General features: G+C 35.4%; 1 protein-coding gene across 7 annotated transcripts; it reads left to right on the forward strand.

Annotated features, from left to right (window-relative positions):
- The first annotated feature begins 4267 nt into the window (after positions 1-4267).
- On the forward strand, positions 4268-13694 carry PKDM7D (Transcription factor jumonji (jmj) family protein / zinc finger (C5HC2 type) family protein). Of its 7 annotated transcripts, none has more exons than XM_011103311.3 (13): positions 4268-4348; positions 5177-5241; positions 6688-6980; positions 7076-7147; positions 7497-7574; positions 7739-8266; positions 8372-8596; positions 9168-9329; positions 10158-10526; positions 10782-12207; positions 12301-12404; positions 12658-12855; positions 13160-13694. In XM_011103311.3, the coding sequence occupies exons 3-13, from the start codon at positions 6693-6695 to the stop codon at positions 13484-13486; spliced, it is 3777 nt and encodes a 1258-aa protein (XP_011101613.1). In that variant the 5' UTR covers positions 4268-4348; positions 5177-5241; positions 6688-6692; the 3' UTR covers positions 13487-13694. The 7 variants fall into 7 exon arrangements, with proteins under 7 accessions (XP_011101613.1, XP_011101609.1, XP_088735821.1 ...); XM_011103307.3 differs by lacking the exon at positions 4268-4348 and adding an exon at positions 4400-4566; XM_088879695.1 differs by lacking the exons at positions 4268-4348; positions 13160-13694 and adding exons at positions 4587-4776; positions 12481-12581 and having other exon boundaries at positions 12658-12798.
- Positions 13695-14409: the final 715 nt, after the last annotated feature.

The following is a 14409-nucleotide window of genomic DNA, read 5'->3' on the forward strand; positions in this document are numbered from 1 at the left end:
TTTCAGGAGGGTAATTTGGATTTTTCATCCCTAACAATGCATATGACTTTTTTAGGACTAAAAAGACATAATTTTAAATTTTATAGTACTAAAAGCGTCATCTGTTAAAGTTGTGGTACCAAAAATAATTGTATTCTTATTATATGGGACTAAAAAAATATTTTGCCCGTACAAATAGTATTTAACCCCTCTCCGACTTTGTTGTGTTATTCACGCGCTTCGTTTTTGACTGATTTTTTGTGTTTGATATGTATATTTTATGTTTATACGTTTGATAATTCAATCAAAAGATAAAAAAAGAAAATACTATTTATGACTTTTAATCCCACGTCATTATTTTTATCTAATGAACCATTATATCTATTAATTAATTTTTAATTCTTTCGTTAATTTTTAAAAAATGGAGTTAATTAGTTTTTGAATTTAACTAAAATATGCATTTGTACATTTACTTATAAAATTGTTAATTAAAATGTTTATAATCATTTTTCGTAAATCAGTTATTTCAAAATTAATTATTTTGAAAAATTATTTATTTTATAATTAATTAATTTGTGACCAATTATCTAACCATCACTACAGAAAAATACAACATTTAACCATGACTAATTACCATGGTTAAAAATAAATAACCATAGCAAATAGTTATTGGCTATAATCATGCAACGGTTGTTCGCAGTGGTATGTGCGAGGATGGTTAAAACATTTATCATGGATAAAAGTTACGGAAAATATTTTCACTATAGCTCTTATCCATGATAAATAATTTTTTTAATAAAAAATCTATATTTTTTGTGTCGATTTTATTTAATTATGATCACTAAATCTTAGAACGACTATATTGGCAATTAACAAATTACGTACTGAATGAGGCGTATGTGCCACGCCTGCATTCTGTTACTTGCTAATTTGAACAGTTCTTGGAAGGGGATCCAAATGCCTGTGCGTCCTCTAAAGAATAGCTCTCGTTGGAAGATCTAGAAAGATCTACTCCCTAATAATAGATGGAATTGGATAATCAAAATTCAAAAAGACATTCAGAACTACTTGTAGTATTTAAGGATTTTTGCGGGGCTGAATAGCTATATATATATTTTTGTAATATTATAAATAAGTAAATTATTTCGTTATAAAAAAATAGTAATTTATCTTCCATATCTTTTAAAGGGATAATTACACTTCCTCTCCTTAGGTTTGACATAATTACACGTAGACTCCCTGTGGTTTGGGAAATTACATCTAACACCCCTGAAATTTGCTTTCGTCTAACAAATAAGTCTCACGTTAGTCAAAATTCACCGAATTTGCTGATATCAATAAAAAAATTGAAAAAAAATTATATTTACCCTCAATCAACTTATTACTGACCTATAGCAGGTCAAGTAAATCTTTTTATGATCAAATTACCCTCATACATATTCACACGTTAATGCATGTGATGAGGTATATCTTCACCGTTATAAGGGTAATTTCGTCCGAGAAGAATTGTTTAACCTACAATAAGTCAATTAAAAGTAGATATCAATTTTCATTCAATATTTTTGTTAATATTAGTAAATTCGCTGAATTTTGACTAACGGAAGAACTTATTTGTTAGACAAAAGCAAATTTCAAGGGTGCTAGATGTAATTTCCCAAACTATAGGGGATCTACATGTAACTACACCAAACCTCAGGGAAGGGGAGTGTAATTTCCATTTCTTAAAATAAAGCAATTTACTTCTCCAGTAAATTCCACTAAAGTTTACATTTCTGTACTTAAAAAAAGAGAACTCTAAATATAAAAAAAACATTATTTTCTTGCTAGTAAGTACACAAATAAAATTAAAATTCACATCCAATTTGAATATGTTTAAAAAATTAATTTTAGTGGCATGTTTTGAAATGGAAAATATTTTTTTTTGGAACGAATTCTTTAGATGGTTATAATATTAAATGGAACAGGTTTTTATTTTCTGAAACAACTTTTTTAATGGGAAAAAATCTGTAATTTATATATACGTTTTATATGTTTTGTAACGGCTCCACGAAAGCCAACTAATAACATTCTTAAAGCAAATAAAATATTTAATCAATCAATAATTTATAAATACTTGAATTCATTAATTTTTTTTATTAAATATTAAATCGGATAATAGGAATAACATTTAATAAATATACTAATTAGATAATATAATTATTTTAAATTAATTGAGAATTTAGAGGAATAAATGTTAATTACCTTTTTCGTTTGCGAGTCTCCGCAGTAAAGGAAATGACTTTGATCAGGAAATGAAGTGAAATTAAGGCATTGGTTATTTTGATTTATATTTACATATATATATATATATATGTAGAGAGAGAGAGAGAGCATAGATAGGAATTTGCGAAGCACAACTGCCTCACTCTTTGTCTTCTTGTCCATTTTTTTTAAATATATTTTTCATAATAATTACAAATGAGTACTTAAATTTTTTAACTTATTTAATTTGACCTCAAATATTTTATAAAGCCCCAATTTAGTCTTTTCCACTTTTAATGTATTCAAATTTCAACCTATAATTTATTTGTGATTAAATTTAATTTTTTAATTATTACCAATTTGTTCCATAATTATGCACAAAGTTTATGGATGTTACGTTTATCAAGCCCATTTATGATCTAATTGACACTAAGTTGGTCGAATAAGGGAGGTAGCAACTATAACATCACGTCAATATACGTACGTATCTCCCTCTCAAATCAACATGGAGGTTTTTGAGTTTTTCCACAAGGAATAGTATCATTACTCCATGCTCACATACAAACGATCTTTCAATCATTCTGGCGTCAAAGAATGCTTTCGTCGCGGAAAATCTAATATACCGATCCAGTATTCCAAAAATATCTTTCATGTGGAGCATTACCGATCAAACATCATCATACCTCTCATACTATTTATGTATCTCGTTAGCCATTGAGCCCAATACGATACTGCAGACTTTCCGGTTATCCTCAAGCCACTTTTTGAATTTCTCGAACGTCAAACGTTCTCCAGCCAAGGACCCTTCTGACAAAGTCTGACGTAAAGACTTATCCAGTACGTAAGTCTAGTTCTCAAAATCGAGGACTACCCTCAAATTTCTCAACCAATTTGAATAGTTGGTTCCATCAAATATATTTGCCACGAGTATAGATATCATAATATTGTGTTTAAATTAAAACTTGGTATTTAGTCATTAACCTCTCCCACTATTACTACAAAAGTCCATCACTCTTAAATGGGGTTTCGAAAAATTATTTTCTAGTGGGCTTGGAATCCACAAGCGAAATTTTTCATGCCCCACTTTTACAATTCACATGAAAAATAACCTTGTGGGAGGTACTCAATACCATTTTCGTCCTACGAGATCCCCAAAATTTTTTGCCTCGCCTCTTCATATGATTTCAAGGACTCCAAGCGAATCATATTATTTAGCATTAGACTCAAGCCATCAACCAAATCATAGTAGTATTATCGCCCCGCATGACTCGTGAGACAGGAAATGGAAACGTATTCACTTCATTCATAATAATAGCACAGCTTTATTTCAATCTAAACGTGTCACAACTCGTGAGACCACGCTTGGGTGGAATCAGATTTCTCACCACATTTTCATGGATGGAAGACTTGGAATAAATAATACTTTGCTTCAATTCCATTTTGGGTCTAATATTAAATTTGGTCTAACCAAGTGAGAGTTAGGATTAAGTATGATCGAAACCTCATCACATATTATTAAGTCTTGCATGATAAATATATCAAATATATTAAATGCATTAATTAAAACACATCACATGCAAAACATAAGCCTAGCATGCCCCCTATTAGATGATCACAAGCCCAAAACTTATGCGGCCTACTGAGCCCTTAGCGGATTTCAATCCCAGCGATGTGAAATTATTGCCTTTAATTTGAACATTATCTATATAAAAGAAGACAAGAAAAAAAAATTAAAAAATTACACATTCATTAGATATTTGAACTTTTACATAGTACGTTCATGCCTAAAAAAAATCACATATGAAAAATAAAATAACGAATTATCTCCGTATTGTAAAAAATAATACAAACTATCCCTATCGAAATTATAAATAAAAAATAATACAAACTATCCCTATCAAAATTATAAATAAGAAATAATTTTATTAAGTTTTTCCATAAAAAAATATTTATTCATTTCACATATTCAGGGGGCAAATCACATTTAAGCCATTTAAATCCTAGTAACTAGAAAATTGCGGAGTTGAGGAAAAGAAATAAAAGCTTAATGAAAAGGTCTGTAAGACCAAAGACACAGGTCCTCACGCGTCACGCCACTTTGACAAATCAAAAATACCACCACCAGCAGGTAATTTCATATTCCATTTCCTATTAAAAATACAGAATTCTTTGGAGTATTTTAATATGGGTCCTTCTTAATTGTTTGGCGATCGAAAGTGTCTAACTCCCCTTCAGTACTTTTTGAATTAAACTTGTAAACTAACATTACCAAATTCTTCTTTGGTGTTAAATGCTACGAAAATAGTTTTGGTCATGGGCACATGGTTTTATAACAAAGCAACTCTGGTATAGTACTTAGCTATGTATTTTGCAGTTTTCTCTTTTTAACCCCAAAGTGAAAAAGAAAGTTGAAATAGGGTTCTTGGATTGGGGGTTTTTTTCCCCTATTTCTGTTTAACTTTTATGTTGTGTTATTGGATAAATGAATTTTGTTTTATTTTTTCAAGATATTGGAACTTTCTTCTTCCCATAATTTGAAAAATAGCAATTGCTGTGGTAAGTGCCCTTATCCACACTTTGAAATCTAACAAGGCCCAGCCAGAATACCTGTTGATATAATATAATATGAATTGTGATTGAGGTTGAGGTTTATCTCAAAATTTGGTTTAGTGTTTAATTAATGGATTGACAGTATTTTCAATTTATACTCGGGTATAATCTATAAACTTGTTGCTGTTTCTGTGACTAAAAAGTTAATTGGTGGTTGAATTAGGGTTAGGGTTAGATCTGCTGAATTGGGTCTTACATGCCCCCTTTTTTTCGCTCTTATTTTTATTATTTTTTTCTTTTTGGATTAAGGGTATGGTCGGCTTAATATTTTACATGATTATTGACGATTGTCTTTAATGAAGATGTAATTGATTTTGAATTGCTTTTGTGCTTCTGGACACCGTAGGTGGAGGGTTTGGCGGTCTGAGCAGCTATAGATCAAAAGGAATCTAAATCCTTCAGTCAGAATCTGTGAGTCTTTAATTTGGCTTTTCCAGATCTAAATTGTCTGTTGCGATCTGTACTGTTTTTCGGTTGTCATCAGCAAATGTTGGGTGGTGTTATCAGAAGCTTAGGGTGATGCCCTTCTTGTTCTATTCATAATTAGTGGTTTTTGGTCATGGGATTGTTATACTGAAATATTAAATTAATAAATAAATAAATAAATTGCAGTACTCGAGTAGGAAAATATTCATGAAGTTAATTTTACCTGTCCGTAGAAGTTCAGATAAAGTGTAAAAGCCTGATATAATATCTGGAGTTATGATTGGTTTTCTTTTTAAGCTGGTGCTTTAATTGGGAAAGAAAAAAACAGATGCTGCTAATGAAATCAGAGAGCGATTGCGAGATATATTCTCCAGATGAAATAAGTTATAGGGTTGCATTTGTTCTTCCTTTCATATTGCTTGTGCTATAACTCGAAAGGAATGAATGTGAGCTAATAGAACCCAGAAGCAGTAGGGAGCTGAAATAAATTGCATCTATCATGTAGATTGGTAACTGAAGTTAAAGTCATGACTAGATGACGGAATTGCTAAGAGAAGGAACGACTGGTTTCTTAATATTTCTACTCAGAAATTGCTAAATCTATTTGTATGTTTGTTTATGCGAAGAATCGCAACTATGAGGTCTTTATTGCATCTATATCATATTGGACTCATTGTTATAAAAACCTGTTTCATCTGATTAAAGGGTAAAAAAAATTTAGATGATTAGTTCATGGTTGGTTTGTTTTGATTTCATTTCATGTTTTGCCATTGTGTTTTGCTTCCTCTTTATTTTGTGTCGCCATAAACATAAATCACTGGGGGGCAGAGCCAATCAAGGGATAATGGTGCACAGTCACTCCTTAACAAAGTGAGTTTATTTTAGTGCTTATTCTTAATTAGGGAAAGGTACTTCCTATTCTTGTTTAGGATCTTGACCAACTATGTGGAAAATCAATGTGGGTGGGGGGTTGTGGTCTGGCAGTGGACTTGACATGGTTGGTTGATCTTGGGATGGTTAGTAAAGAAGGATATAGCATATCATGATACGGACTGCTTTGTGTTTGTGTTGCTTGGCAAATAAAATATCATTATGTACAGAATCTATATTTTTCATTTGTTTTTACTTCTTTCTTGTCTTTCTCTGTCCTTTTTTTCTTATCACAACGATTTGTTCGCTAATGGCTGTTTCTGCTTGATTTTGAATCACCCAAACTGTGTTTTTGTGTTTTACTTTTTCACTTTATTCAATGCATTTCCTGTTAAGGTATTTAGTTCTCCAAGTTTATATTGCTAAGCATGCTGATGTAGACTTTTAAAAGACGATTTAGGAAGTACCTGATGTTGAACGAGTTTTCTGGAATAATTTAATAGATATATCAACTCAGGCTTTGGGTGTTCTGGAATCTAATCCATTTTTTGTGCTTCTCAGTTGTAATGGGCACAGAACTTGTTGGACCTTGTGTCAAAGAAGATAGCATGGAAATTCCCTCAATTCCTCCTGGTTTTGAGTCACTTGTGCCCTTCAATCTAAAGAGGACAGAGGATAATCAAGTTAGTGGTTACTCGAGCTCTGCTAGTGCTGTTGAATCACTAACAGTCAAGTTGGAGAAAGAGGTTGATTCTAATGACGACTCAAAAACCGTGAAATCCCTTAGGCGTAGGCTCGGAATAAAGTACAACCAGTTCGATAACAGTTCAGGTGATGAACACGAGTCTGAGCAGGTTGGTCAAGTGTAGTTTAATGTTACATGTTCACTTTCTCTTTCAATGAATTTCTAATTTTAGCTTCTTGTTTCTTATACACTTAAAATTTGTAGCATATGTTTTTGAGGCACCAGCTCCCAAAAGGGGTTGTTCGTGGGTGTGAAGCCTGTAGCAACTGTCAGAAGGCGAGTATTTCAAAATTTATCTATCTCATTTTGCAAGTACAGAAAAACAGGCACTAGAGATGCATGTACCATGTATTTGTACATGCAACTCTGTGAACATATGGTCAAATGGATTCCTCATATCATCCTATTATAACTAAGCTTATTGTGCTCAGACCTATATAGCTTAGGAATGTTATTTAGTAAACCATGTCTGCAAACAGAGAGTTGTACCCAAAGTGTAAATTGCTTTATTACTAGCTGGATTCTGCCATATCTGTAGTGCCTGAGCTAGTTGGACGCTGAAAGTGTTGTTCGTTTTGCTTGCTATACCGTTAAACATGTTAATCTAATGTGAATCTTGGAACAGGTAACTGCAAAATGGCATCCAGAAGAAGCTCGCCGGCCCGATATTGAGGAGGCTCCCGTCTTCTATCCTTCTGAAGAGGTCCTTATTGTCCCGTTCATTGCTTGTTTATCCACATTTTGACCCTAGTGATTCTTGCTAGACCTTTTGTTTCTTGATTTTATGTTTTCGTTGGACCTCGCTTTACTTTTAGCTTTTAAACTTATTGTATTGATGTTAGTTTTGTGAAACTCGCTTGCCACTAGGAGTTTGAAGACACCTTAAAGTACATTTCAAGCATACGCGCTAAAGCAGAAACATATGGGATCTGCCGCATAGTACCACCTCCTTCTTGGAAACCTCCTTGTCCTTTGAAGGAGAGGAATATTTGGGAGAACTCGAAGTTCACAACTCGTATCCAGCGAATTGACAAGCTTCAAAATCGGAATTCAATGAAAAAGATATTGCCAACCAATCATAACAAGAGGAGGAAAAAGAGAAGATGCATGAAAGGCGGAGTTGATAATGAAAATAGTAATGAGGAAATCAAAACTGCATGTGTAGTTGGAGTGTATGAGGCTGAGAGGTTTGGCTTTGAACCTGGTCCAGAGTTTACTCTGGATACATTTCAGAAGTATGCTAATGATTTTAAGGCCCAGTATTTTAGTAGAAACAAGAATTTTTCAGACCCAGGATGTAACAGCATGATGGTTGAGGAGCAGTGGCAGCCTTCAGTAGAGAATATTGAGGGAGAATATTGGCGGATGGTGGAGAAACCAACAGAAGAAATCGAGGTAATTTTACAATGTTCATCTCCTATCATTTTACTTTTCTAAATGGAAAATTGATGTGAGGCTTTTTACTTTGAATTTAATTTTAATCGTTTGGCTCCTTTTTAGGTGCTTTATGGGGCTGATCTGGAAACTGGAGTATTTGGCAGTGGCTTTCCTAAAAATGCTCAGCAAGTTCATTCAGCTTCTGACATAAAGTATATTAACTCTGGCTGGAACTTGAATAACTTCCCCAGGCTTCCTGGTTCTGTTCTGTCATTTGAAGACAGTGATATATCAGGTGTGCTAGTTCCTTGGCTGTACATAGGAATGTGCTTTTCTTCATTTTGTTGGGTAAGGATAAGCATCCTCTTCATTACCCTGGTATATGGTGTTAGATGGTTTTGTCTGTCATAGAATAGTATGAAAACTGAAGGCACTTCCATAGCGATTCTCTCAAATTATGTTTTTGAATTCTGGGGCTTCTTGTACTTTGGAAAACATAAGCTTTTAGGAAAGTAGCTGTATGCATGATAAAGCTCAATAAAGAGGCTGAATTTAGACATGAAGACCAATGTTCCTAATGAATATTGTTCTTTGTTTGCTATTGATGTACTTCTATAGATATTTGTGGTAAACGTTTGTAGTATTTGAGGGATAGTCGTTTATCTTGGGTGCTTAATCAACATTTGGGGTTCTTTCCCTTTGCAACAAGTATCATATACCTTCTGAATGAACATCTTGCCATAAGCTCTAATTGAAGAAAACATGCTACCTTTTTTCCAAACGGAAGGAGTGTCAAACATAATAACTTGCTTATTGCCTCGTTTGATCAGTTATTCTTAATGCAATGCTTCATGATTTATGATTCACTGTTTCTGATTTTCTCCATTTTCATTACTCATATATTGTTAATTGGTAACAGCATGTTGAGGATCATCACTTGTACTCATTGAATTACATGCACTGGGGGGATCCAAAGATGTGGTATGGTGTTCCAGGATCAGATGCCCTGAAACTGGAGGCGGCTATGAGGAAACATCTTCCAGACCTCTTTGAAGAACAGCCTGACTTGCTTCATAAGCTTGTAAGCATTATTTTTGCTTTATAAGACACTGGGTTAAGATTTTAGCAATACAATATAGTCGCACACTGTCTGGTTTTGTCCATGTGTATATGCTTTCTTATGTCAGCTGTCTACAGGTCTTGCTGGATAACTGACTAATACATCCCACAATTGCAGGAGTTGGTAGTTGTTCACTGGATAGTGATTATATATGCTGAATTTCATGTTGTTGTTGCAAATATGGATCCAACATCAGTTGAATGACTTGGAAACAGTAGTAAAAGAACTATGATCCACGTTCTGTTGGAACAAGTATGGATACAATTTGATTAATCCAGTGAAAATTAGTTTATACTACAGCGTTTTTTGGACTAAACTTTCTGCAATTATCATTGTTAGAGCTTAGTGTTTCATTGTTCTGGTCCAAGCCTTATGTGAAATTTTATGTGAGCCGCAGGAATGATTCTGCATACTGTCCAATTGTGTAACTATTAGCTATTGACATGATTTAACTTACACAGCCATGATCAGGGCTATATTACTGTTTTGTCCCTTCCATTCTCTGAGTATCCAAGGTTAATCATAGGCAGCATAACTTTCTCATTCTGATCAAAGCATGAGATGATCCTGTACTCAGTAAATAAATGAAAAAACAGCATATGTTACGACTTTGAATTATTCTTAAATCATTCTCTTCGCATTTCTTGTGTTCCATTAAGATGGTAGAATGCTTGGAGTTGAAATTCCTTCTTGGGGAGGTGGGGAAAAAACTTGCTATTTTAAAGCGTAATGCTTGATTGGTTTGATGCGGAAGTTTGATGTTCAACTCACATCTTAAACAATGTGCAGGTCACACAACTTTCTCCCTCAATTCTAAAATCTGAGGGTGTGCCTGTTTATCGATGTGTTCAGAATCCTGGGGAATTTGTCCTGACCTTCCCTCGAGCTTATCATGCTGGATTTAACTGCGGTTTTAATTGTGCTGAAGCAGTTAATGTTGCTCCTGTTGATTGGTTGCCACATGGACAGAATGCTATTCAGCTCTATCGTGAGCAAGGCCGAAAAACTTCCATTTCACATGATAAACTGTTGCTTGGTGCTGCTAGAGAAGCTGTGAAAGCAAATTGGGAATATAATTTACTAAGAAAGTCCACGTCTAACAATTTAAGATGGAAGGATGTTTGTGGAAAGGAGGGGATCTTATCAAAAGCACTCAAGGTATTTCTGGAAACTACGGTTATGTTTAGCTTTCATATCACTGTTACTTGATTCGTGCTGCATCCATGAATTGAGACATACCAAGGACTGAAGGAAACTTTTATTCATTGCGTTTATTCTTCAAATTGTTATCATGGCTTTGTCATATTACCGGACCTAGATGAATTTAACTTTAAAACATTTGTTAAATGCCATATATTAGTATATGTGTTTTGTTTATCGTATAATTAAAAGAGTATATTTTACTTTGGTTAGACTCGTGTTGAGATGGAGCGATCGCAGAGGGAATTCCTTTGCAAATCCTCACAGGCACTGAAGATGGAGAGCTCCTTTGATGCTAATAGTGAGAGGGAATGCAGCATATGCCTTTTTGATCTGCATCTATCAGCAGCAGGTTGCCACCACTGTTCACCTGATAAATATGCATGCTTGCACCACGCAAAACAGTTATGCTCCTGTTCCTGGGGTGCTAAGTTTTTCCTTTTTCGTTATGACATCAATGAATTAAACATTTTGGTTGAGGCTTTGGAGGGGAAACTGAGTGCAGTATATCGATGGGCTAGGCTTGATCTTGGACTTGCTCTAAGTTCTTATGTTTCCAGAGACAATATGCAGATTCCTGGGCTCCTAGGTAAATTATCGTATGGCTCCCAAGTAGCTCCAAGTGACATGAGTTCACTGCCTATTGTTGTTTCCTCAAAAGAGCAGAAAGGGCAACCAGATGGGAGTCTTCTGAATCCTACAAAGTATTCTGGAGGGCCAAACTCTTCCCAGAAGCTGAAGTCACCTGTGGTGGTATTGGCTCTGGAAAACATGAAGGCATCATCAAACTTACTTTCCCAGAAAGTTGAGGTTGCAAAACATTGTCTGCCATGCAAAAAAGATAACTTTTTACAGTCAGCTCCCAGATATAAAGCTTCATTATGTCAACTTTCTCAAGTCAATGATCTCAAGCCACCATGTAAAGAAAATTTAGCGTCAGAGAAACCTGAAGGGAACCAGTTATCATATCCTGGAAACAAAGATGTCATCCTCCTGAGTGATGATGAGGGAGATCAACCTAGCAAAGAACCTTCTGTTGAAAAGGAGGCTTCTGAAAAGCATACAGGAAGTGTTCAGAAGCCAGTTTGCCCTGCCAATATGGTTAGTCTAAGTAGTTGTATTCGGAATCCAGCCTCAACAACCACTGTTACTGGTCCGTGTGTAATTCCTGATATACTGAAGCAAGGTTCCAGTATAGAGTGCCCAAAAGTTGAAGACCATGCAGCAGAAACTGAAAGGTATCTTGGGGTCAATTCTCTAAGCAGTTCTTGCTCTAAGTTTCCCTCAACAGACTCAGATTCTAGTAAACATGCCCCAAAGAAGAAAGAGACCCCCAATTGTGATGAGGCAAATGCAGATAGTGACCACAAACCACAACAAATTGATGATGGAAGATCTTCTCATGGAGATAGTAATAAGAAGCTGGAATTGGATATTGAGTCAAAATCAATAGACAATGTCCAAACTGTATCATGTAACCCATCTGGTTCTCAGAATATCTTGGACAAATATTATCGCCAGAAGGGACCTCGTATTGCAAAAGTAGTTAGGAGAATTAATTGCAATGTTGAGCCTCTGGACTTTGGGAATGTTCGTGCAGGAAAGTTGTGGTGCGACAGTCGAGCTATTTATCCGAAAGGTATGAATTGTAGAAATCATTCATGCACCTTAGCTTCTGCACAGCTTTTATTGGATTGAATAAAAATCAGCTTGTTTTTTCTGTTTGATGCAGGATTTAGGAGTCGAGTCAGATACATAGATGTTGTGGATCCCACTAACATGTGCTATTATGTCTCTGAAATTCTGGATGCTGGAAGGACTGGACCTCTATTTATGGTGATTAGATTTTGGTAGTTAAGCTTTTGGTGTATCATATAATGTATTGCATCACAAAATGTATTTGATTCACCAGGTTCTCACCAGTTCAAAATGCATATTTCCTTTTCCTCTTGTTTTGGCTGACGACTTCTACTGCATCTCATTAACGTTGTGCCAGTGATTTCAGGATCCAGTGTGAGATTAGTTGGCTTCTTATCTGTCACTTCTTCTCAAACGAGTAATTTTAGTAGTTCTGGTTTCTTTTTTTTAGGTCTCTGTGGAACATTGTCCTAGTGAAGTATTTGTGCATGTCTCGGCAGCGAGATGCTGGGAAATGGTGCGGGAAAGGGTAAATCAGGAGATTGCAAAGCAGCATAAGTTAGGAACAGCAAACCTTCCTCCTTTGCAGCCTCCGGGGAGTCTGGATGGCATTGAAATGTTTGGCTTTTCTTCTCCAGCAATTGTCCAGGCAAGTCCTTGAACCTATCATGTTTTTAACCTGGACTTTGTAGTTTGAACCCCATGAAGTCAGAAAAATTAGTGAAGTATTTCAATTTGTAATTTCCCGAGTAGGATTTTCTATATTTCTTGATTCTAGGTGATCCAACCTTATGCAGTATGTCGAAGTTAGTTGAGTACCACATGGAATCTTTTAGTTTTCAATTGCTTACCAGTTAAAAATAAAGCTTTTCTTTTTTAATAGCTGATTATGAATTCGCATCCCCCCCCCCCCCCCACCCTCTCATTCCTGCATTTCACCATTCCTTAAACAGGTAATTCAGGCTATGGACCAGAATCGTGTCTGTTCAGATTACTGGAAATCACGGCCCCTAATGCAGATCCCTCAGCAATCTCATTATGTGGAAAGTAATAGCAACTCTTGTTTGAAGTCAGAGCCCTTGAACGATGAAGAAACCAGGAAAAGCAATCCTGGCGTCGACAAGATACTGAGTGGCCTATTTAAGAAGGCAAATCCGGAGGAACTTCAGACCCTGTACAGTCTTTTATATAACAAGAATTCCACGGATGACCAAAGCTTACTGGCCCGGCTTCTTAGCGAGGAGATAAACAGGCACCCAAAAATAGAGTTCCCAGCGTAGGATTTACTCTGGCTTTGCCTTTAATCCTTGATTTTGTAAATGATGAGCTCCTCCTTAGGTCACATATACGTCTGCTATTCATCTACTTCTCTCAGAATTCTTTTTTACATTGTAGCTGAAGGGCAGGATTCGTCGGTCAGACGAATATTTTGAATAATTAGCCTTACATTCATTTCTGTAGCAATAATAAACGTTCCATTCTTTCAAATTCAGGTTATGTTCAGTCTTCCGAAAATTGAGTCCTTTCTGAGCCCTTGAGTGAGCTCGGGTTATAAATTCTAAATTTTTATTAAACTCTACGTTGAGTCAAACTGGGAGTACTATCTGATACCCTTCACTTCTTTAAAAATAACAAGTCCAATTGGTCCAATAACGCACCTAGTCGACCCAAAATGAGATGACCCACATTTGTCCAGATGCGACGTAGGAGGGTGAGACCGACCCAATGTACTGCTTGTGCAAAGAAGGGATACATGTTGCCTCCTAGGAAGCCACGGGGATTCAAAGGATATCAGCATGCCCAAGAAAGGTGGAAAGCTGAAGATATACATCTCCTAATGGATGGGACATGTGGAAGGATCGTACCGTATCTCGATCTTAGTATAGGATATAAAATTAAGCATTAGTTTTCATTTTGATATAGACAATTATGTTTAATACTTGAAATGCGTTTACTTAATTGATCAATATAAAAAATAATTTTCTATTCGATCAATCACTATGTCATAGACTTAAATAGTTTAAATTATCTTAACGTGCATGTGACTGTCATGATTTCTCAAGTTCGAAGATTTTAAGAGCTTCCTTCTTGAGGGACTCCGAGCTAGATTCCTCTGTAGCTTTTCCTTTGTCTTGATCCCGTTTTTTATAAGGGCCTGTTCACAAGGCCTTCTCCCAACAAACAAACTCTTGCAGGTATCTAT

Source organism: Sesamum indicum, linkage group LG4 (assembly GCF_026168435.1).
Source record: "Sesamum indicum cultivar Baizhima isolate 11 linkage group LG4, ASM2616843v1, whole genome shotgun sequence".
Classification (NCBI taxonomy): Eukaryota; Viridiplantae; Streptophyta; class Magnoliopsida; order Lamiales; family Pedaliaceae; genus Sesamum; species Sesamum indicum.